The sequence below is a fragment of the Siniperca chuatsi genome, linkage group LG1 (assembly GCF_020085105.1).
Source record: "Siniperca chuatsi isolate FFG_IHB_CAS linkage group LG1, ASM2008510v1, whole genome shotgun sequence".
Taxonomy (NCBI): Eukaryota; Metazoa; Chordata; class Actinopteri; order Centrarchiformes; family Sinipercidae; genus Siniperca; species Siniperca chuatsi.
The window spans coordinates 3,050,390-3,075,437 of NC_058042.1; the positions used below are offsets into that span (position 1 = coordinate 3,050,390).

General features: G+C 39.3%; 1 protein-coding gene across 8 annotated transcripts in view; it reads left to right on the forward strand.

The window, feature by feature from the left end:
* LOC122878957 (multiple epidermal growth factor-like domains protein 11) overlaps window positions 1-25,048 on the forward strand; it is a 139,741-nt gene that overhangs the window by 82,702 nt on the left and 31,991 nt on the right. For all 8 annotated transcript variants that reach the window (XR_006378604.1, XM_044202534.1, XM_044202524.1 and 5 more), the window contains exons 7-12: window positions 3,152-3,398; window positions 5,602-5,722; window positions 6,499-6,635; window positions 9,956-10,168; window positions 10,619-10,793; window positions 21,574-21,694. Coding sequence is in view for 7 of the 8 variants with exons in the window: in XM_044202534.1 (XP_044058469.1) it covers window positions 3,152-3,398; window positions 5,602-5,722; window positions 6,499-6,635; window positions 9,956-10,168; window positions 10,619-10,793; window positions 21,574-21,694 (1,014 nt within the window). In the remaining variant the exon portion in view is untranslated. The remainder of the gene's footprint in view (window positions 1-3,151; window positions 3,399-5,601; window positions 5,723-6,498; window positions 6,636-9,955; window positions 10,169-10,618; window positions 10,794-21,573; window positions 21,695-25,048) is intronic.

Genomic DNA, 25,048 nt, shown 5'->3' on the forward strand with positions numbered 1-25,048 from the left:
TGATAAGTGTGGAGCAATATTTGAGTGTTAATGCATTTCTGAGAATCAGTTGCAGTCAGGTGCATCCTGCCTTAAGGCCTCAGTATGCTTCAAATCAACTAGTTTGTACGATGGGCCGTTTGACCGCGTAGGAAGGCAAAAGTGTTTATAGCTGTTATAACGGCCACATGTGAAGGTGGGGTGAAAAGCCTGCAGTCATAGAGAGGGGGGAGACATCTTAATCGGTTAAATATGGGGATAACGGCGCAACTTTCCAGACAGTCTCTCCTGGAAGGGAGTCATAGTGTTGGACTTGTTTGTTCACATGAGAAATGAAAGAAATTTGTTGCGTAAAGAATGGGGGGAAAAAAGAGAGAGTACAAGTACTCTCATGTCTGCACAGCTGATCAATCACTGCGTGAAAGTGAGTGTGAATGTTGGATTGTTGGTTTCAGAAAGTTGCAGAAATTGCCGGACGCAGCCCCTCCAGTCACCAACGGAAAGATGTCGGGGGGAGCGATGTTCAACAATCCGACAAGCATTTTGGTTGGAGCGAACTGATGCCTTTAGAGTAGGAACCATAAATGTAGCCCACGGCGGACTGAGGTAACCAGCTCTTTGTTCATGTGAACACCACTGGAATAGTGACTGTCACCTTGACACAGTTTTGTGGAACACTGAACCCAAATAGTTAATTTTTAGCCAAGTTGAAGCTACATAAGCAACAGTTTTATGTAAAAATATAAAATAAATAAAAAATACACCAGACAATTCAGCTGAAATTACAAATTTGGGTTATTATAGTCCCATTTATCTCCAGTGAATTACATTATGCAGATTAGTTCAATTTTCCTGAAGTGCCAGACATGAGCACTTTACTTGCATCAAGAAGTGACAAATTGAAAACTGAGTGAGTGTTATACCGCACTGACACTACAGTCGCTGATCTAAAAGATTCTGTATTTGTTGTGTTCGGGCCCGGCACCACGAGGGCTCTTAAGTATCTCAGCTGTATTTTTTGCCCCCTCTGTTTAAGCTCTGTGTATCTATAGAAAAATAGCAAAAACAACAAAATTGTTGGCCGAGATACATGTGACTATCGCTAAGCTGTTGTTTCAGAGCCATGGACAGCGATGTTTGTTGTGTGTAGGCAACAGGGAAATGAAGAGCTGCAAACCGCAAACAGCTGTTTCTGCGCGCCTCCCCCTGCTGATTTTGACAGAGAAAAAATATTTTGCGCTCTGATTATTAAATGTATTCTTTGATTTTGAAACAGTAACCTTATGTTGTTGTTATTTAGCCTTCCTGAGGCTACTGCAAGGTTAAATCAATGAATTTTATTTTTAACAGCTCCCGCCTTCATCCTGCCGCCGGGCCTGGTTGTGTTACACCCTTCGTTCTCTTTGTGAAACATGATGAAAATACTATAACAAGTCTTGTTTTATTCGGCTTTCAAGTCATTGGAAATATAATAATAGAGCACATTTGAAGAAGCCAACAAAATAGATACTGCTGGAAAACTGGAAATGTGGGATTTCTTTAATACATATTCTGGGTGCTGCCACAATTGGTAAAATGTATGAAACAAATAAAGTAACTAATTGCTTTTCTTGGGGAGTAATTAATATAGTAATTGATTACTTTGAAAAAGTAAAGTGTGGTTTAGTGGATTTTTTTTTTCAGCGAGCAACCAAACATCAGTGACAGGATTTTTGCTGCAGCTGCACCAAGACTGTGGATTACTCTTCTCCAAAGCATCAGATTAACTGAAACTTTAAAAAAAACTCCTCCTAAACCCTATTTTTGTGCTTTGGTGTATGCAGGTTTATAGTTTTAAAATCACTATGTAAATAAAATTGACTTAGCTTGCCTGCACTTAGGTATCTCGTGGTATGAAGAGATCACAGACCAGCTGGGTTGGCAAACATCGACGTGCTGTATAGTGTTTACTGATGTCACGTCTCAACTGCAGATTAGAACTTTTCAGCCTCTCGCTGACATTTAGGGCTGACAGTGTGCAGATTTACCACATCTGCTGCCGTCAGGGAAGTGTTCAAGGTGCCACAGCGTAGGTTAAACTCTAAAATTAATTTATTTCTACCAGTATTCATGTAGACTGGGACCAATGCTTTGTTGTGGTGTGGATTTATGGATGTCTGTGTACTGGACTGTCTGTTGTCTTATCTGATCTGTTTGTCTGCAGCTGTTAATATCTTGTTTGTTTCTTTTAACAGCGACAGTCCAAGTAGAAGTACAAGACTTTTCCTTTAAGGACCAAACAAACTTAAGTGAAAGATAAAAGTAAAACTCTTCATCTGTTCTGGAGGGATTGGACAAAATATCTTATATAATATATTATCTTATTAAGCAACATGTGTAATTTAAAATAGGGTAGCTTTATCTTACTATTTGCATTTAATGTGAACATTTGATCGGATTTACATTTATTTATCACGGGTGCAATAAAACAAGAAGGAAGCAGGCATTCATTTTGTTTGCAATCACTTTCCACGAATCTTCATTGTTTCAGTTTCATCCAATGTTCTATTGTTTAATCCCTATTTAACAATCCCTAATTACATATTATAAATACATTAGATTGTTGATTAATTCATGTTAATTTCCACTGGAGATGTTATGGAAAAAGACCTACACAACTTTTTCAAAAATAAATTTTTTGCAGAATAACATATCACTGAGTAAAGTGTAAGGATTTATTTAAAATAATGAACAATATGGCAAATGGAGGGTAAATCCTTGTCCCTGATTGGCTATTCCAGCTCTGAACAGATGCGTGATCAGTCATGTGATCACTTGAGAGCTGCCCTTAAATGTTACTCCTTCGCTTTGCTGTAAGTCGGAGTGAGTTGACTTGATAAATGTGTCTTATTTATCACTTTCAGCTGAGAACGTTTTTTACTCCCAAGTTGGCTTTTAGAGCTTTGGTAACTGTAATTCTTGGAAGTTTGATAAATATGGGTCCTGCTCTCTTTACTTCACTTCTCTTTACTCCTCGTCTTCTCTCACCTGACCTCACTTCACCTCACCTTTCTCTCATGATCACTTCGTTTTCAGATGTCCATGAATCCTCCGCAGTCTCAGGCATCATGACTCATGCAGATATTGATGATTACACAGTTTTAAATCACTCGTACCCTCCTCCTCTGTCCAGGCTGTGAGAGTGACTTCTGGGGGCCCCACTGCAGTAACCGCTGTCAGTGCCGGAACGGGGCCAAATGTAACCCAATAACCGGAGCCTGCGTCTGCACTGACGGCTACCAGGGCTGGCGCTGCGAGGAGCCCTGCGACCCCGGCTTCTACGGCAAGGACTGCCTGCTGGAGTGCCAGTGCCTCAACGGCGCCACCTGCCAGCATCAGACTGGCGAGTGCCTCTGTGCGCCCGGATACACTGGGGCCTTGTGAGTAGCTTTTTGGCTGTTTATCCTGTTGGATGTGATGCATCTCTGTCACTCTAAAGAGTTTTTTTTTTTTTTAGAAAGCCTCCTCCGAATACTCCACGGATTCACTTTTGATTTGAGAGATGCAGTGATTTCACAAAAATTAAAATAGTGAAGTTGAACTTAGGTTAGGAACTTAGGCAAAAATGAATATATGTTACAACTGCTTAATGTAATAATTAATCTGTGTAATACATTATTAATGTAGACCTAAATCAAAATGACATTTGTAACATAAATTCTACATTAGTAGGTTTTATTACATGAACAGAAAGGGTGATTTAAAAAAAAAAATGTAAGTAATATATGAAAGAAATATACCAAAGAGTAATTTCATTTTTTTAAAACAGATTTGTAATTTACATGCTAATGTTACATGTCTGTTCCAGTTTGAAAACAGCTGCTCAGCTGAGATCAATCATCAAAATGTCTGTGTCTTACTGCAACTCACTTGAATCCCCGCTCCACATCCACAACAAAACCAACTAATGTGCATGTCTGTTGGAGCTCAGCTGAGATCACCATGTCTGTGTTTTTTTACTCTCTTTCCTCCCATTTTGTAGCAAACACCAGGTAACCAACCAGGTGTGTCCCTTATATGTGACTTCATTCTGATTATAGTCAGAAGTTCTGTATATTAACTTGCACTGGGGATGGGGGAGACATGTCCCCCTCACTTTTATTGTTCAGGTTGATTTTCTTACTAAAATCTCTCTGATTCTGTCTGAACTTTGTCCTCTGACTGTCCAACCACCATGTAACTAGCAGCAGTGAGTGGTTCAGATGTTCTTTTTTTTTTTTTTGCCCTGGGTTTCGTCTCATACAGCTTCCCTACCTTATTGCTAGGGGTTGTTGGGGCCTTATGCAGACTGAAGACTTGCAGACATTACTCAGGCCTCAGTACTTTAACATCTTTGCATGTTTTTCAGGTCAAAACACATCATTTGATCTACATTTTTTTAATAATAGTTAATATATGTTCTTCTAAAAAGATGCTACAATTGAGCATCAGTCAAAAATAAGGCAGTGAAGCACCGGGCTCTTTGTAGTAAGATATCAGTCTCTATCAAGGAAACTAAGCATGATTTTAACTAGAGTTGGTGCATTAAGAATCCAGCTGAGGTTTATATAGCATTTCTTTCTCTTTTTTTGTTAGACTACTGTGTATATATTTATATATATATATACCAGGGCTCACTGAATGGTTTGGTGAGTATGAAAATTATGTGAATAAAAAGCTACAGCCTTTATCTCAACCTAGTTTCACACCGATGGAAGATTTTGGACCAACGTGTAAGAAAATGCTCTCCGCCATCATCTCCATAAGACCAAATGATATAATATAAACTTTCATCTTCAAATCTATTTAGTGACGTCTCTGACTGTCTCTGATGCTGTATGTCCTTGTGTTATGTCTGGCTTTGTTTGTGTTTCTTTCTATCTGCTGTACTCAGGTCTCTCTTGAGCTCACTGAGATGACCTGATTCAATAAAGGTTGTATATATAAATGAGGGAATATCTTGTGGAGGAGGTGTTCATCCCTCCAATAGAGCTCCACAGACTTGGCGGGGAGCACTGAAGCTGTTCTGGAGGCTCGTGGTGGCCTGACTACACTTCATGTTGCTTTTTCCTTTAATTTTTCACCCATCTGTATATATATATATATATATATATAAAATATTTATTTTGGGGGGGATTTGCCTCACTTCTGAAACCAAACCTACACCCCTGATTCTCACACAGGAATGGAGCAACTATAACAGAAACAGCTTTCTCTTCATTGGGAACAAGACTGAGAATGTTTTCTATGTGATAGTTGTGTGAAAAGAAAAGAGAACAGTGTGAATTGAATGAGAAATCATTGCACAAGTTAAGTGGAAGCATTTGAAGTTGTGATCACTGCATTTGCGGTCGTAGAACACAATTGGCACGCAGAAAAACTGTAATGGTAAACATATGAACAAGATTATTTAGCTATTTCCTAACACTATTATTTGTTGTACTAATTGGGAGTTCTCTTAATAAGAAGATATTGCGAAATCGGAGATATGTATTGTTTTTTTATGTTTTGCATTAAGGATTTGTCTGTGATTAGATGCTTCACTATGAAATGTCACTTCACATCTTAACATAAACACCTGCTTCTTCTGTCTTTTCCCTCCAGCTGTGAGGATCCTTGTCCTCCAGGTAAACACGGCTCCCTGTGTGAACAGCGCTGTCCCTGTCAGAACGGAGGAACATGCCATCATGTCACCGGAGAGTGCTCCTGTCCCGCCGGCTGGGTGGTACGACCCGCTCCACATCCGCAACAGAACCAACTAATGAGCATGTCTATTGGAGCGCAGCTAATAGGGAATTTTTAAGCCCAAAGCTGAGCTCTCCATGTCTGTGTTTGCAGCTATTTCATATTACAGCTTTTTATGTAAAAAAAAATGTGTTTTAGGCACGAAAAGCTTCCTTAATGACATTTAGTATCATCAAGGGACACTAATATCTACTTCAAAACTCACACTTAGGATACTCTTTGGAAACGGTAGAAGCAGTTTAGTCACCACACTGCACCTGCTCAGAGTCTAGCAAAAAAAATTATACTGTTTGACAGAACATGTTTTACATTATTAAAAATAATGTAACAAACAAAAAGCAATGGGAAGAAAATGATCTCAGATTTTACAAACAAACAACTTGCTGATTGTTACAGTTCAGGATGAGTATCAAACCTTGATGCCTTGATTTTGAGTATCAAATGAGATGTTTCCATAGCATAATATAAAAAAATTAATTGCCAATATAAAGCTGGCATTGAGAGCTTGGTCTGATTCTAAGTTTTGTTAACTTAACTTGTTAACAGATATTAGATTTTCCTGATTTGAATCATAATTTGCCTTTTTTAGAGTAAGTTTTTGTACAGCTGATTGTGTTAAGACAACATATTTTGTTAATGAAAAAGAGTTTTCTAGAAAACTATATTCCTCACACTAAGGTCATCTTTTTGGTATCAGTACTGAAACTCAGCTATCGGCATCTGTGTCAAAACATTTCAAATGATCTTCCTCCTCAGGGTCCGGTCTGCGCACAGCCGTGTTCATTCGGATCATTCGGCATTAACTGCTCTCAGGAGTGCACATGTCGTAACGGAGGTCTGTGTGACCACATCAGCGGTCAGTGCCAGTGCACTGCTGGCTACATCGGAGAGAGGTACAGTATGAAAGTGTGACCAGAAGATTATATGAAACTTTATTGGACCCCTCTGGGAAGTTAGCTTGTTGCAGATGCAAATATTAATAGAATTCAGCAGGGAGAAGAGACACACAGTAAGATACGAAATTAACAGTAAATGCAGTGGTGAAACTAATAGAAACAATAAGGCAACACAGCTGATGTCAATGTAAATATGTTTCCTGACTGTTCTGACGTGTGAACTGTAGATACATTTGTGTGTACAGACTATGAAGACTTTATGTTCAGTGTTACATGGTAATGTTCCCTCCTACTCTCTCCCACATACTGATACTCATGGATTGCTGTTATGTGCCTAAAGTGGGAGATTCTAACCAAGAGCCATTTGAAATAGTTTTCTACTTTATTCCTTCCATCATATCCGACACTGTCTATTATCTCCAACCCCACCTCCCTCTGGTCAGCTCTGTCTCTCTCTTCCTTCAAATCTGTCCATCTTTCTCTCTCTCTCTCTCTCCATCGTTACTCTGAATAGAGCCAAATTACCTCCATTCATTTAGCCCCCAGACAGGTGAATTAGCCTACATGGAATAATTCCTAGAATGAGTTCTCTTCCAACCCGTCCACCTTCTAATGGAATTAGCCGAGATAAGAGTCCTGAGGAAGTCGGCATGATTTAAACGTGACACAAAACAGAAATCCTCATTGAGCCATTTTAATCGAGTGATTTGTCTATTTCTTAATGGTTTCAACTTGCGGACGTGTTGAGAATGATGCAGAGACGTCAGCCTAACTTAGACTTTAGTTTAGCTTAAACTATTTTCTATTCAATTCAGTTCTGTCTGTTCAGTGGCACTCATTATAAAGACCATTCAGGGTGTCAGCATAATGTGTAGCCTGTTGACCTTATAATGGTGTGAGTGTACGTGATGGTAGAGCACATGTCATCTGTGAGGAAAGTGGAGTGCTCTCTGTCAGCGTGAGATAATATCACTCAGTTTTTATTGTTAGGTAGTAGGAGAAGAATCATTGATTATTCTTTGAATTGTAAATGTGTGCTTAAAGGATCATTCAGGCCGCGGTGAATGTGAAACATATTTTAAACATTTTGAACAACCAAAAACATCATTAGGTTGAGCTTTGAGTACTTTTACATGCACACAAGTCCCCCAGTTTTGATCATTTTTGGGATATGACGTTTACATGGAACACACAGAAACCTGGTTTATCTCCCTGTTTACATGATCCTAAGAGTGTTCTGGTCTCTTATAGTGTTTCCGCTGTTTTTGAGGGAGGGAGGCACAATGCAAAGACCACGTAGAATTATTAATATTTTTTTTTTAAATAGTAGAATAGTAATTGTAGTGTTAATATTAATAAATTAATAATAATAGGAATGACAGCTATAGGAAGAATAATGTCAGCATCACTAACAAAGCCAATAACAACAACTGTAGCAGCGGTTGTCGGGCAGGAACACAGGGGCAGCAGGCGGCCCACAACCACAGATCCAGACCCTGCAGCTCCGGAGGCAGAAATACCTGCTGAAAGCGACAGAAGGAGAGAGGAGAACGTGTAGATCATCATTACATTTTTTATCATCATATTTTTGTTTTACTGACAGACCACTAACTTCTACTCCAAAAACAAAAACCTGATATTAGCATTTGAACACACTGATTGATTTGTGTATCTACAAGTTACACCCTTAGTGCCTTATTCTAAATGGACTGCATTCACTTTTATCCAGAGTTTCCTTTCATTCGCCCTTTCACACACCATGGCAACCATGCTGGCCTGACTGTTGGGAGCAATTGGGATTCATTAGTGGACGACCCGCTCTACTTGCTGAACCACAGCCACCATTATTATTCCAAAGAATTTCATAGGAACATTTCTCAGTCAGATACATTTTCGTCAGCTGAAGGCTTCAAATGAGGCAGATATAATCGCAGAGGATGTTAGTGATTAGTGAGAAGTGCTCTCTAAAGTACAAATGCATAAAGATCATGGAGAAACCTGTTTTAGATAAAAGCCGTAAAGCTAACCGTGTTAGAAGGGCTGACATTATTTACATTTGAGACACACCTACAGAGGCCGTCAGGGTTCTGTCTCGGATCAGGTCCAACATTTTGGACCCGATCCGAGACAGAACCCTGGATAACCTTCCTGAACCTGACTGATTCATTTTCAAAAAACAAAAAGAGACGCAATACAGAAGGGGCCCGAAGACAGACCGACTTTAACAGACCTGAGGACAATTAGACCCAATCCAAAATGTACACAGACACTAAAAGAGAGACAACACCAACACTGGAATAATGTCTACCAATTAAAGGATAGCATTTTTCATTTTTCCTGCACTTCACAGTTCACATTCTTAAAAAAACACATTTTACTCCTCTGATAATTATGACGCATTACATGATCGGAGCTGATAATGAGTCTACTGGACCCATTCTGGTTTTAAACATAATAACTCAGGTAGAACTGAAAAGTCGATTAAAAGAAAATTAATCTGTAACTATTTATCAAGCACAGATGCCAAACCTTGCCTTGTTCCAGCTTCTCACTTATGAGGATTTGCTGCTTTTCTTTGTCTTATGTGACAGTAAACTGAATATCTTTGGGTTTTGGACTTCTTTCACCATTTTCAGACATTTTTACAGAATAAATAATTTGTTGATGAATCGAGAAAATAATTAGCAGATTAACTGAAAATGAAAATAATTATTAGTTGCAGCCCTAGACCCGAGTCCACAATAGAACAGGACCTTACTCAACCCAATTACACGGAACATATTTTGGATATGGCCCGACTCTGGTCCCAGGTCAGCTCTCTGCTAAGAACTGAGTGGAAACGTCTGCAAACCGCCGTCACCTCTTTTGTCCAAAGTGACCTTTCCAAACATGCCTATGAACTCCAAAATTTTCAGTTTTGTTTGGATAGGAACTACCTACAATTCAATTTGAATAAGATGAATGTTTGCACAAAAAAAAACATCTCCAAGGACTGCATGCCAACTTAATGTTTTCTTTGAAATTATATTTTTTCTCATTATCCACAGTTGAATGAAAGCCAATGTCACGTAGAAGTCAGAAAATTGTTTCTAGCAGGTAAAAATTCACAGGAACGCTTTAGAGGGGAGGTCGGGCGTGCTGGAAGATAAGTCTAACAACACTGTATCTGGAATTATCCCTTCATTTTTTGCTGGTGTTTATTTGAGAGATTCATTCAGCAACTTTGCCCAGAAAAACTCGTTTAGATAAACAAGATTTTCTACATGCTACACACCTCTTCTCACCGCTCCTCCATTATTGTTTTTATACCAACCCAGATGCCAGGACGAATGCCCAGTTGGCACATACGGGCCGCAGTGTGCCCACAAGTGTGACTGTCAGAACGGGGCCAAGTGCTACCACATCAACGGCGCCTGCCTGTGTAACGAGGGCTTTAAGGGCCCCAGCTGCCAGGACCGCTTCTGTCCCACTGGCTTGTACGGACTCATCTGTGACAAATACTGCCCCTGCAAAACTGCAACCACACTCAGGTACTGAACTGTTGGTCAGGCAAGCAAGAAACTTTCTATGCTTTTAGATTGTACAACACAGTATTAACAGAAGAAGGTTGTGTTTTAATTACTGTAGCTTGTTCAAGAGTAAATGCTGAAATTAGTTTTGGCACTACTTCAATCATAATTCATCAAACTTTCCATTTGAGATCCATACATCACTAAACTATTGCATTTTATCCAAAAAAAGGTCGACCTCTTGTGCAATTTCATCACGTTTCTATAGATGTAATATTTATAGTGTCTGGTTAAGGTGTCTGTTCTCAAGCCAATAGATCAAAATGTGTTAAGGATAGTAAGCAGAGGTACAGTGGTTTGAATTTTATTCATATGCTGCATTTTTCCCAACATTTTTTTGTTCTACATGCAGATTAAAAAATGCACTTTGCTATGTAGACTGACTGACTTTGAATCTCCTTGCTCTCTTAGCTGTCACCCTCTGTCAGGAGAGTGCACCTGTGCAGCAGGATGGGCGGGGCTTTACTGTAACGAGACCTGTCCGGCAGGTTACTATGGCGAGGGCTGCAGAGAGCTGTGTGCCTGTGCGAACGGAGCCGACTGCGACGGCATCACTGGAGCTTGTATGTGTGCTCCAGGGTACATAGTAAGTACAGAAACACAGTAGCAACCATCGCACGGCCGTGGTGATTCATATCTAATGTTGAAAAAGCTTCCAAATTAGCTGAATCATTATAATCACTGTGCCGCTTCAACATGCAGGTGTTTCATGAGATTTCTTTTGAATACTTTAACTTCTGTTAATGTACATAATGTAAACAGACCAATGAAATCCTCTCAGGCTTTTTCATGAGTCTACTTACATTTGTAACAACGTGTATATAAAGTTTTCTAGGGAGCATTTCCTTGTTTCAATGAAAACTGTTGTTATCTATAATAACTATCTTTGGGTTTTGGACTGTTGGTCAGACAAAACAAGGCATTTGAGCATGTCACCGTGGACTCTGAGAAACTAAGATTTCTCACTATGTTATGACATTTTATAGACTAGAGAAATCATTTTAAAAAATAATTGACAGATAATCTATGATAAAAATAATTGTTAGTTGCAGCCCTATTTGATATGGTTGTTCACAGCAGGTGGTATATAATTCAGGGAACTCAGATGCCAGCAAAATGAGTTCCTTCATTATTTCTCTGCTTGGTTTCTGTGGTTGCCATGACAGCAAGTTTGAACCATCATAAACTTAGACTGCTGACCTTGGCAGGAAACAATGGAGACGGCGGCGGCAACTGCTTACTGTCTGAAAGTAGCTTAAAGCGTTACTACAGCAATTTACATGTAATATTGCACGTCCATCAAGTCGGGAAACTTGTGAGCGACAGATTAATAAAAGGTCGATAGAAATCGAAGCAGCAGAGGCTGAGATTTATCCTCGCTTTTAGTCCCTAGTTTGGGTTAAGCTTCAAAAACGACTGGATCCTACACTTCCCATAATGCACCAGAATAACGTCTTTCATAAGACTCTCGCTGCGTGACTCCTCAGCTCCAGTTTGTAACTGGTCCAAAATTTGTAGTCATGCTGAGATAACCCTGATGACATCCCAATGACATCATCAGTGACATCATTTTCTCTAACTTGACAAAGCCACAGAAGACATTACACAACTGTTTTTAGTGGCTGAGTAATACTAAGAAATAAAGCTGAGGAATTGTTAGATAGATTATTGACCAGATAAAAACATATTTCAGCTGCATAAAATTCTGTTTTTTATTTCTGACTTTTTTCTAATCTGTGCTTTTTGCTTTACAATTACTACTGGATAATATTACTGGATTTTGGTTGTAGTGGTCACATGCCGAAAAGGTTGGAACCTACTGCTGTAGACAGTGTGCAGTGCTTAAATGACATTTTCACTACCTGCCTTTCTTTGCACAGTTTTACGAGAAACACAACTTCTTTGATCAGGAGGCACTGCCTGCTACTAAAGCCCGGTTGAACAGGAGACCTAATGAATCAACCAAACAGATAACGTCCAATTCCTCTACATCTTCCCAAACTTTCAAGTCTACATTGCAGCAGCTGTGGGGTATACTTAGCAAATGCAGCAAGAAGCTTCACTGGCAAGAAATCAAATATAAAACAAACAGTTTTATACATTTCTTTTATTCCAAAGTACATTAAAACAATATTCAAACAAAGAAAAATATAGTGTTGTGTCTCCACCACACCTGTAAATCTGCACTCCACTCCTTAATGAACAGTGAAACAACAACTTGAGGCTAAAGTACTGTATGTTTAAATTAATTACACTGAAATACTACTAGAACGGTTCATGCAGAGGCTTAGTATCTTTTGTTCTGAAAAAGTAAGAAGTGGTACCTGTTCAGTTGAGGTTCTTTCCAGCCAACATGTGAAGATAATGTGTGCAGTGCTTTTCAGCAGCAGGTGCAGAACATGCTCTATCACATGCTGAGGTTAATTTATCAGGTGCTGTTGACTCTGCAGGTTTAGCCATAGAGTTACCTGGCTTGTAATGGAGAAAGGCTACTGCAGGTGCAAACCCCATGATATAGGCCAACCTAAAGGAGAGAGTGTGTTGATGTCAGGGCAGTGGTGTGTATGTAAGCAGTAATAAGAGAGTGGCTGAGAGTGAATTCAACACTTTATCTAGACCTCTATAGCAATGCTCAGTTTAAGCCTGTGTGTGTGTGCGCGTGTGCTTGTTTAGCTATCATTGTGAGACCAACTTGATCTTTAAGGCTTCTGCGTCAGGACACTGAAGTGATTTTAGGCTAGTTTTTAATTTACACTTGGGCTTTGGAGCAAGATCAGACTTATGATTGGAAGGATTTCACATCCAGTTGGACTCCACTTTTGTAACATCCTCCGAGGTTAGCAGTTAGCAGCATATCTTAACACGTCTACAGCCATGCTAGCGGCTCTGTTTGGCTAAATGCTAGCACATCTTAGTTTAGCATGTTAGCATGCTGTCTTTTGCTAATTAGCACTAAACACAAAGTAGAGCTTCTGCTGATGGGAATGTCATTAATTTTGCAGGTATTTGGTCAGAAACCAGAGTATTGGACAAATAACAAATTTGACATGATCATGGTGCTAGAGGAAAGGCCAAAGGATCACCAAAGTTATTACAATTCATCCTGAGGGGAACATGAATGTCTGAAGCAAATGTCATGACAATCCATCTAACAGATGTCGAGATATTTCACTCAAAGCCACAAATATCAACCTCATGGTGGCGCTAGACGACAGGTCAGGGGATCACCAAAGTCACCAGGTTCATCCTCTGGGCACCATGGCTGTCTGCACCAAATTTCATGGCCAAATGACAGACGGACAGTGCCAGGCCAAAGAAAAACAAATTTTTGTTTTTTGTGCAGATAGCATCACCATGTGCTCTTTAACTCCTTAACTGTTCCCACTGAATTGCTATTTTTTTCACTTCATCTTTCATCTCATCCACATTTGTCACCATTTTTATGTCAATTTTTCATGGGTGTAATCAGGTAGCAAGCTAAATATATAAGAAGGTGACGTACCCATTCTTAATCCCACCTACAAAGCTCTGATTGGTCGATTGTTTGTCCAGCCAACGCAGACAGCCGTCAGCGAGCACATACCAGACCCGATTGAATCACTGCACATCTCAGATTTGTGCAGTGATTCAAACTGCTGAGGCTTCTAAAACGTTTCAGTTCAAGGCTAAACAAAGCATTTCATCCAGGTGAGAATGTGTGTAACCATGTAAGTGTCCCTGGATATAAAAACTTTTAGGTTTTCCATCATTTAAATTTTTTAGAAAACAAATTTCATGTAATCTTCACCAAATATGAAACATAAAGTATTTGGATGAGCGCAAGAATAGTTTTCATTTTTATATATATATATTTCCAAACAGTTTTCCTGTATGCGGTTGATTGTTAAGGTGTGGCCTATTTAACATAAACTGCCACAACTCTAAAAAAAAAATAAATAAAACACTTGCAACCAAATTGAGATGACAGGTGTGTGTATCAGCCCTGAGTGATCCTGCAAACATTTCCCTGACATGTGTCCCATTGTGTGTATGTCAACTGTCAGTGTGTACTGTATCACGGCGGTGCTTCCTGTTGTTGCTCGTGTGTCACCTGTCACCAATTATTTATTTATTATGTGTACCCAAATCCATATATATACGATATATTAATACTATGAATTACATTATGTACTAATGTCGACAGGGCACTCTTTTGTTTGTTAGCAAGAAACGACTGTAGCATTTTCTACTATAAGGGAATCATATAAGTCAATCAAACTGCAACTCTGAAACATTGCTGTGCATTTTAAAAGTGAAAACTTCACAGAAAGGAAGCAAGATTTATTCTTAAAGAATTTAATGCTATGTCCCTAAAGCCATTTCATCATTGTCCTCAGTATATGTTGCTCCCTTATTTCTATTGTGTACTGCAATGTGGGGCAATGGACCATCATCACTATACTTTTTTATTTTAGTTTACATGCTGACATGTAAATTTTGTCTTTTTGTTTGAACACACCACATCCTCAACCCATATACCCACAGTAAGAACTCGTATACTGTGCAGTTGGGAAACAACAGTTGTTTAGGTTAAAAACGTGGATTTAACTAAATTATTATCTAAATTTTAGAGTTAAAAGTAGAATCAGAATTAAAGGTAAATGCTAGATTCAGGCCAGGCAAGTGTTAATATTAAAGTTACATGTAGCAGTGTGTGTGAGTATGTGTGGTGTGTGAAACAGTAACTGGTGAGACCCCCCGATGTGTTGACTGATCTTGCAGTGACAGAGCGGATAGCGGAGTTGAGACACCTAGGAGCAGAGAGATGACAGGGACTTTGATAATTGGACTGAGAACATCAGGGATTTTCAACAGATGAAAGTAGGATGAGCGCTGCAGATGAATGTCCGTTTGGTTTATAGCAGCTAAATTCAGATAGATGTTGCTCTCAGCGGCGTGTTATTGATTTAAAGGGAATTTATGCTGCGCTGGTAACTCACAGTTTGGTACTCTGTATGTCACTGTGTGGACAAGAAACCAGCTTTAAACAGAATTTATATGTGGTATTGTCACCACGTTGGACAGATCCATCGATATCTGTAAACACGTGCAATTCTGAGCCAAGGTTGGAAATCTGCAGAACAACACTAATGACTGATGGGTCATACCATGAGGAACTGTTGTGTTGTCCACAAAACCTTCCCCCTAGATAATATACACTATCTACAAGCCTCGTGGTCATTATTATTGGGACAGTTTAGGGTATTTTCTGAAGATGTGTGCGATTAGCTTCTAGATGAATTCATTGTTTAAAGGTTCCCTTTGGAGTTTATCACTGGGTCCATGTTTTGTTGCGTTCGCGATACGCAGTCATACGAATGGTTTCACGCTATTCCACTGATCCACAGGTGGCGGTAGCAGCCAAGAAAGGCAGGGAAGAAGAAGAATGCAAGCTAGTAAACATGGATGTAAACAATGCTGGATTTAAAAAACTGCAAAAATGTTGCAAGGAAGGAAATACATTCAACACGTTTGTTAGACCTCAAGGATACACACAATTTAATCTGGTGCGTAACACTGAATGTACGCATAATGTTTGAAAATTCCACAGGACAACTATAATGGTTCATTAGATTGTCAGACTGAGTCCACATATTACAGTCATTTAAGAAATATACCAGTGCACTACTATTTATTAGAAAAAACACCAGACTAACAACATGCTTAGTCAGCCTAACTAGAAACTTAGCTTGTTAGATTTTTATTCATTTGTCAACTAAAAGTGAATTACAGTGAAAAAGCAAACTGATAGAATGCAGTGATGGAAACTCAGAGACTACATAAAGAACTCGCAGAGGTTCATAAAGCAAACAAAGCTGCTGCTTTGGGTGCTGTGAGCCACCAGGGGACTTCAAACCGTCAACTGTATATATCTCTAAAATACAAGCCTATATGCGTATGACACCTCCAGCATGGTTAGGGAAAGAGTGCAGTTATGGTAAAGGTCTGTGACAGGAAGTGAACTCAGGTCTTCTGCACACCAATCCTACACCATAATCAGCAGGTGTGACGAGGATAACGTTTATGACGTGTTGGATTCAGAAAGAGTCATTTTTATTGTTAATGTTACTCCTTTAGCCCTGAATGTGCTTTTGTTTTTCACTGTCATCTGATTGTAACTGTAATGCTGAATAGTCAGCCCTACTTTGTTCTTCATTGTTCATTTGTGGAAATAAAATAAAACCAACGAAGCATCCGAGCTCGACTGAGCCATGTATGACAGGACGTCCTCATTAAGCACGCGTGTTCCAGTGACCTCTGATAAACCTCCACACCCTTGCGCGCGCTTTGGTAGTGTGGGGAATTAGCTGAAATATGTCACACCGAGCCGAAACCCTGCACACGTGAACGGCATGAAAGGTAATTTACTGATACAGATCTTTGTGACTTTTAGTTTTTTTTTTTTTATTGGATTCAGATTCTGATTATACAAAGAGTCATTTCAGAGTGTTTGTGACGCTCAGAAACATTTCTGCGTTGTTGTACAGCCTCTTTGTACTGACTGTGTTTAGGAAAAGGCTTTTTTGGGCACGTCACATGACCTGTGAGTCTGACAGCGCTGTTCTTTGGGTTTTGATGTCAACTTAACGGGCTCTATAAGAAAAACTAGTTGTTGTTTTTTTTAACCTTTATCTAACCAGGGTATTTCTGCTGAGAGCAAGGCTCTCCACACTCACACATTCACACCTGGAAGCTCGATGCAGTGTATTTTTGCTATTACTGTCTGAAGGATGTGAGAAGGTTATTAGCCTAATGGCCTGCTGGCCTAAGAATACCTTCCCTCCAATCCATGGAAGAGCATGTAATTAATGTGATCTTTCATTTTTTGTTTTAAAATATAGTTTATTTAATCCTGTTTAAAAACAGTTCTAAGAAGAAGACTAACCAGTTTATTTATCTATTGCCTCTGATCTTGAATTTGAGATAATAAAAATAAAAACAACAGGCTGAAAAAGCTCCACACTACCTCTTGAATTCAGAATTGCATGATAAATATCAGGATCCATCGATCCACACATTTATTATTTCAGAGGTCACTTGTTAGAATTCCTTCTTCCCCTGGGAAATTCTGATGATTTCCCTTATTGGGCCCACACACTTATTTATTAACAAAGTTTTTCTTTTTTTAAAGTCCTTAATTCACCAACTTTTTAATAAGGCTTCTCTCTTCTCTTGTCTTTGCACATTTGGCTGGCTTTGTGAATATTAGATTAATAGCGATTTAAAGGCAGCAGGTTGGAAGCAGGCAGCTTTAATTAGCACAGTTTATATGTTGAAGGTCCTGATCAATGCAACAGCGTGCTGGAGGTTCAGGTTGTGTGGAGCTTACTTTCACAGCATGCTAACAGCGCAGAATAAGGTTAGACGGTCTGCTAATGCCAAGCTGTCCCTCTAGCTGGTCTGACCATTTCCTATTGATTGGACAAGCACAGACATCATGTTTCTCTGCAGGGACGCCATCAGTTACGATCGCCTCTCTCCTCCATAATACATGTGCTTGTTTGCTGCATCTCCGCCATCAAATTTAATGCAGTCGTGGGCTTATAATGAATTTAAAGATGATCCCTGGGGCGCCCAGTAGCTCGCCTGGTGGAGCGCGCGCCCCATGTACAAGGCTGGTTTCCTTCGAATCCGATCCGCGGTCATTTCTGCGTGTCATCCCCTCTGTCTGTCCCGTATTTCCTGTCTCTCTTCACTATCAAATAGAGGCAAAAATGCACCAAAAAAATAACAAAGATGAACCCTGAGCAAGACCTGTTTCCCTGGAGTTGAGCTGCAGGAGGCGGAGATGGTGGTCAAGTTATTCCTAAAACTCCAAACATGTGCATCCAGTAGCAGCGATGCAACTGAGCAGGCCATCTCAGGAAGACTAAAAGAACCACAGACAGTGAGTGAGCGGTGCAGTCAACATGGAGTCTTAATAACGGCGGTCGAGAGAGCTCAGCGCACTGCAACTGAAGAAAACACATGCAAATAAAGAGAACGTCTTCGCCACTTTACATATACATTTATTTATTTAATTATCACATCTATAAAATATGACGCAGTGCATTGTGGGATTGCTGGTAGAGGGTAGTGAACATGCCATGGACACTACTTTGTTTCATTATGGAATTTTAAGGCTCTATTGAGCCTAAATTTCACACTACACTTCACACACAGCAGTGGTAAGTTGAGTTTTAGAGGCTGATGTTGATATTTGGGAGTTTAAAAACTATATAATAGTAATATTAGCCAATAGTATTTTTTATAACAAAAACACATAATATAAACAAACAATCTTGATACGGATCCCTTAGATTTGTTTTTTGACCAAGATACGCACTGAGCGGGACGTTTTTCATCTGAAAAATCAACTGGTCAGTGCTCTCTGGTGGACAAATTATGTAACAATAAGTTTAACTTTATTTAAAGGGAAACTTCGGTATTTTTCAACCTGGACCCTATTTTCCCATGTTTTGGGAAGTGACTAATGGGGACAACAATTTTTGAAATTGGGCCAGTACTGAGCGAGGGTGCTGCAGCCAGCAGCCACAAAACTGGGCTGCAATGTAATCCTTCCGAGCAATTGGGCACCGTCAATGTACGTCCACTAAATGTGCCTGTTTTTGCTGCTGACAGGCTTAGATTGTTATGTTTAGTGTCTGACAACATTATAGAAAGGATCCCCAGAGAGACAGACCTTTTTGTTAAAGAGTAAGATCCTTTTCTTTAACCAGAAACAACCAACATATACACTTATACCGATATATCTGCAATCAGCTAATATCAACTGATATATCGGTCTGGCTGTAATGGCCAGCACTGTTACCATCAAAAAGGCTTCACTATGCCATCTCTAATTACATTTTAGACGTCTACAAATGCATTTTGAATGGTCAGACTTGTAATTTAAAATATCTGAAATTGCAGTTTTGTTTATATATACAGGGAGTGCAGAATTATTAGGCAAGTTGTATTCTTGAGGATTAATTTTATTATTGAACAACAACCATGTTCTCAATGAACACAAAAAACTCATTAATATCAAAGCTGAATATTTTTGGAAGTAGTTTTTAGTTTTAGCTATTTTAGGGGGATATCTGTGTGTGCAGGTGACTATTACTGTGCATAATTATTAGGCAACTTAACAAAAAACAAATTTATACCCATTTCAATTATTTATTTTTACCAGTGAAACCAATATAACATCTCAACATTCACAAATATACATTTCTGACATTCAAAACCAAACAAAAACAAATCAGTGACCAATATAGCCACCTTTCTTTGCAAGGACACTCAAAAGCCTGCCATCCATGGATTCTGTCAGTGTTTTGATCTGTTCACCATCAACATTGCCTGCAGCAGCAACCACAGCCTCCCAGACACTGTTCAGAGAGGTGTACTGTTTTCCCTCCTTGTAAATCGCACATTTGATGATGGACCACAGGTTCTCAATGGGGTTCAGATCAGGTGAACAAGGAGGCCATATCATTAGATTTTCTTCTTTTATACCCTTTCTTGCCAGCCACGCTGTGGAGTACTTGGACGCGTGTGATGGAGCATTGTCCTGCATGAAAATCATGTTTTTCTTGAAGGATGCAGACTTCTTCCTGTACCACTGCTTGAAGAAGGTGTCTTCCAGAAACTGGCAGTAGGACTGGGAGTTGAGCTTGACTCCATCCTCAACCCGAAAAGGCCCCACAAGCTCATCTTTGATGATACCAGCCCAAACCAGTACTCCACCTCCACCTTGCTGGCGTCTGAGTCGGACTGGAGCTCTCTGCCCTTTACCAATCCAGCCACGGGCCCATCCATCTGGCCCATCAAGACTCACTCTCATTTCATCAGTCCATAAAACCTTAGAAAAATCAGTCTTGAGATATTTCTTGGCCCAGTCTTGACGTTTCAGCTTGTGTGTCTTGTTCAGTGGTGGTCGACTTTCTGCCTTTCTTACCTTGGCCATGTCTCTGAGTATTGCACACCTTGTGCTTTTGGGCACTCCAGTGATGTTGCAGCTCTGAAATATGGCCAAACTGGTGGCAAGTGGCATCTTGGCAGCTGCACGCTTGACTTTTCTCAGTTCACGGGCAGTTATTTTGCGCCTTGGTTTTTCCACACGCTTCTTGCGACCCTGTTGACTATTTTGAATGAAATGCTTGATTGTTCGATGATCACGCTTCAGAAGCTTGGCTATTTTAAGACTGCTGCATCCCTCTGCAATATATCTCACTATTTTTGACTTTTCTGAGCCTGTCAAGTCCGTCTTTTGACCCATTTTGCCAAAGGAAAGGAAGTTGCCTAATAATTATGCACACCTGATATAGGGTGTTGATGTCATTAGACCACACCCCTTCTCATTACAGAGATGCACATCACCTAATATGCTTAATTGGTAGTAGGCTTTCCAGCCTATACAGCTTGGAGTAAGACAACATGCATAACGAGGATGATGTGGTCAAAATACTCATTTGCCTAATAATTCTGCACTCCCTGTATTTAAGATCTATCCAAATAGATTTTGACTTTGAAATCCTTTTAAGATATCTGTAATGATGCCACAGACAGCATCCCACCAATTTATCATTTATTAGACTGATGGGAATCACATTACAATGTAAGATATCTCTAATTCCATTTTGACTGGTATTTGTAGTTCATTTCTCTTGTGATTAAAGCTAACAGAGATCTCTCTACTTATTATTTATTTAACGTGTATGTTTAAGCTTTTGATAGGAAGTTGGTAATCTAATGTCTGTTGTATGAGTGAATAATCCTGTCTTCTCTCTTCTTCCCCCTCTCATTTGTCCAGTTAGTTAATTACTTAATTTTCTAAGAACTTAAGTGAGAGTCTAGAAATGATTGCAAAGCTAAATTTGAATCAGAATCACAATCAGAAACAGGTTTATTGCCGAGTAGGTTTTCACATACAAGGAATTTGCCTTGGTGTTGTGGAGCATAACAGTCAAAATATACAAAGTAGGAGACAATACAAGTACCACAAAAGTAATCCAAAATGTAAACTAGAAATTTACTATAAAAATATGTACAATTCTATAGTATAAAAAGCTGTAAAGTGATTAAAACAAAAAGAATAACATACAAAATTTCTTGTTTTAAGATAATAAGCCTTTGGTTGGAGTGGTGGACAGTATGTAATGTAAATCATGACTGAGTTGATGTTTGTGGTTTTAAAATAAGTAACTAGAGGTGGAATACCAAATAAGTGAAAGTACTATAAGAAATGTACTGAGTCTGTTACACCTCATGCAGTTGTCCTGTAGTGTGTGAGCATTTCCTCTGCCATCACTTTCAGTTTCTCTCTGTCTGTCCGCTGTGTCCAGGGTGACGACTGCTCTGTCGGCTGTCCTGCAGGCCTGTACGGGACCAACTGCACCTCGTCGTGCTCCTGCCGCAACGAGATCTCCTGCTCGCACATCGACGGCTCCTGCATCTGCAGAGAAGGTTCTGTTCAGCTCTGTGATCCGCCATTACACTGTTAGAGATCATTCGTTTATGATGATCAGTGGATTTCAGGGGGTACTAGTGATCTACGTAGTGTCGGAATTTCCTTTTTTTAGTATAACATATGTCAAGTATAGAGACTCCTTACTCTACCCATTCCCATGAACGACCAGCAGCACAGCTCAAATTCAAAGCAATCTTTACTAACAAGACTTTGGAGGTGATCAGTGCCCGAAACGAGAAACAAAAAATCTCACAAAAACACTAAACATAAACATTATAAATCATAGCTTTCTAACAGCGGTGGAAGAAGTACTCAGATCCTTTACTTAAGTAAAAGTAGCAATAAAACAATGTAAAAATAGTCCTGCATCCTAAATCTTACTTAAGTACAAGCACAGAAGTATTATAAAGTATTAAAAGCAAAATGGCCCCTGTGAGTGAGTGAGTTATCGTTATATGTGACGTTATTATATTAATACTGATGCATCAACACATGAGCAGCTTTTTACTGTTGTAGCTGCTCAAGGCGAAGCTAATTTTAACTACTTACATACCGTCACATAGTTACGTAAGTGGTTCCCAACCTAGGGGTCGGGCCCCTCAGAAAGGTCAGAAGATAAATCTGAGGGATCGTGAGATGATTCATTTTTCTTTAATCTTTGCTTCTTTTTTTGGGGGGGGGAGCCACAACTAGACACTGCTTTTTTGTGCGTGGTCTCAAGCCAAAAACGTTGGGAACCATGGTTTAATATTTAACAATGTATTGTATTTTATAAGCTCATCCTTCGTTTTCAATGGAAAATATTAATCTGTAAGGTAACTAGTAACTATATCGGTCAACTAAAAGTAGTGGAGTAAAAAGTACAATATTTTTCTCACACATGTAGTGGAGTAGAAAGTAGCATAAAATGCAAATACTCAAGTAAAGTACAACTACCTCAAAATGGTACTTAAGGTACAGTACTTGGGTAAACGTAAAAAGGGGCGACTAAATGTGATGTCAGTTGGACTTTAAATAACCTAAATTAGCTACTTTTGCTGTCTTGCCTATTCGGAGTGATTTTTTTTAAGAAGTGCAACCAGATGCAAACAAACAAAGTACAGTATAGGCCTTTTTTAAGTAGCTGAATCTTTTGTAAAAGTGTTAATAAGGGATTTTTTTTTCAGGTGTAACTGCCAGTGATGGTGGCTTTTGCAGCTATTTTACGACCTGTGTGTTGACACTTCCTGTAGTTCTTTTCACCAAGTGGGAGATGTCGTCGCTGTCAGAGTTTCCTGATATTTTTGACTCTGAATTACAAGTTGGAGGCTGACATTAACGTCTTCTACTACTCGGCTGCTCGTAATTACATTCCGAACGATAACGCACGAATGCGGCATTTTGGTGGGTTATGTGTGGCAGAGCTGTTGTCAACTGGCCAATCACCATCCAGCAGCGCTGCAAATTGAGAGAGAGATGCAGACAGCAAACATCCTTTTCCTCAACCTGCCTCACCTACTTCTTCTTCACTTTGATTTGCTGTGTTTCCCTGAATGCCTGTTGACAATCCCAACAGAATGGGCATCAACTAGTTTCTTTTAAAGTTGGACATATAAATACAGCAAACAGCTCTAATTCAAAACACAACCTCTCTTCTAACTTCACTGCTTTCTTTCTACTAATGTAGGTGCTGAAACTCGTCTCTGCCTCTTCGGTCGATTTGTTCCAGTTTGTTTTGCTCTTTAATTCTGACGGTCTCACACCAAAACTCACATTTACTGTAAACACATTACATCGCTGAAAAACATTTTGCCATAAGTCTCCATTATACCTGTAAACATCTTACAGTGATATAACCATCTTTTATTCAATTCAATTTTATTTATATAGCGCCAATTTATAACAGAAGTTATCTCATTGCACTTTTCCTATAGAGCAGGTCTAGACCGAACTCTTTATAATATTAATTACAGAGACCCAACAAATCCCACCATGAGCAAGCATTTGGCGACAGTGGCAAGGAAAAACTTCCTTTAAGAGGCAGAAACCTCGGACAGAACCAGACTCAATGGTGGGCGGCCATCCGCCGCTGCCGTTGATTTGTTATCCACTAAAAAATCTCCAAAGAACACAAAAATGTGTTTGTTTGTTTGTTTTTTACAGGTTTCTGTCTGATTTCCACTTTGTTTTCTGGCAGGACTTTTCAGCTGCAGTAACTGTGGTGTCTAAATTTGGAGTTTTAACCATTTCACAAACTGCAGTCAGCTTTGCTCTCAGTCCCAGAAACATCTCTCAGCTCCATAGCTGCTTTTCTGCTTTTCCTATCTCCTCTTTGGAAGAACAGCATCTTTTTAAAATCTTTACACGTCTTTCTTTTTCTCTTCTGTAGAGCTGAAACGATTAGTCGATGAATTGATTAGTTGATCGACAGTAAAATAATCTGCAACTAATTGTTTAAGCAAAAAACGCCAAACATATCCTACTTTTCTTCATCATACGTCAAAAGTAAACTGAATAACTGTTGGGTTCGTACTGTTGGTCAGACATAACAAGCAATGTGATTGAAAGAATAATCGACTTATTGAGAAAATAATGGGCAAATGAATCGATAATGAATATAATCATTAGTTGCAGCCCTACTCTCCTTGCCCTATTAAATTGTATATATCAGTAACTGTGAGGTTCAGTTTGGTTATTGTGAATTTTATTGGATTTTTTAAATGTTTGATTATGCTTTTGTTATTTATTAAAGCATTTTGGTTTCCTTCCCACCCAGAAACCCCAAACTCTTCTCTAAACTCACCTGTGAAACTCCTGACCTACCTTAACGATCTCCAGAACCTCTTCTTGTTTCGTATTTTGTTCTCCACTTCACTTCTTTAATATCTCTCAATATCAGCATCTTTAATTATTTATTCGCCACTGAACCTCGTGGGGACCATGGGTAATTAAAGTGGAGAGACATCTGAGGCAGAGCGCAGGGCCGGGGGCCTGAGAGCTTTGGCTAGAACAAGTGGGTGTCTGTCTTCACCTTGTAAACCCTTATTTCCTTTTTCTTTTAGAGCTACTGAGGGGAAAAGTTCAGGCTGATTAAACAGGGTTATCAAACATGTGTTGGCCATGTTACTATAATGTTCTTTTTGCTAGATACTTGTAGAGAAAACATCTGATAATCTATACAGTTCAAAATACTTTTAAGACACTTGGGGTCTAGCTAGTCTGCATATCAAAAGAGTATTTGACAATTGCATCCTGCATCTTCTGGTGTTAAAGAAATTAGACTGAAGGAAGGAGGGAAAAGGACACTCATAACTCCAATGCAATGTTTTGTTTATAATTCTAAGAATCACTGTTTCAGCACATGTTTCCTT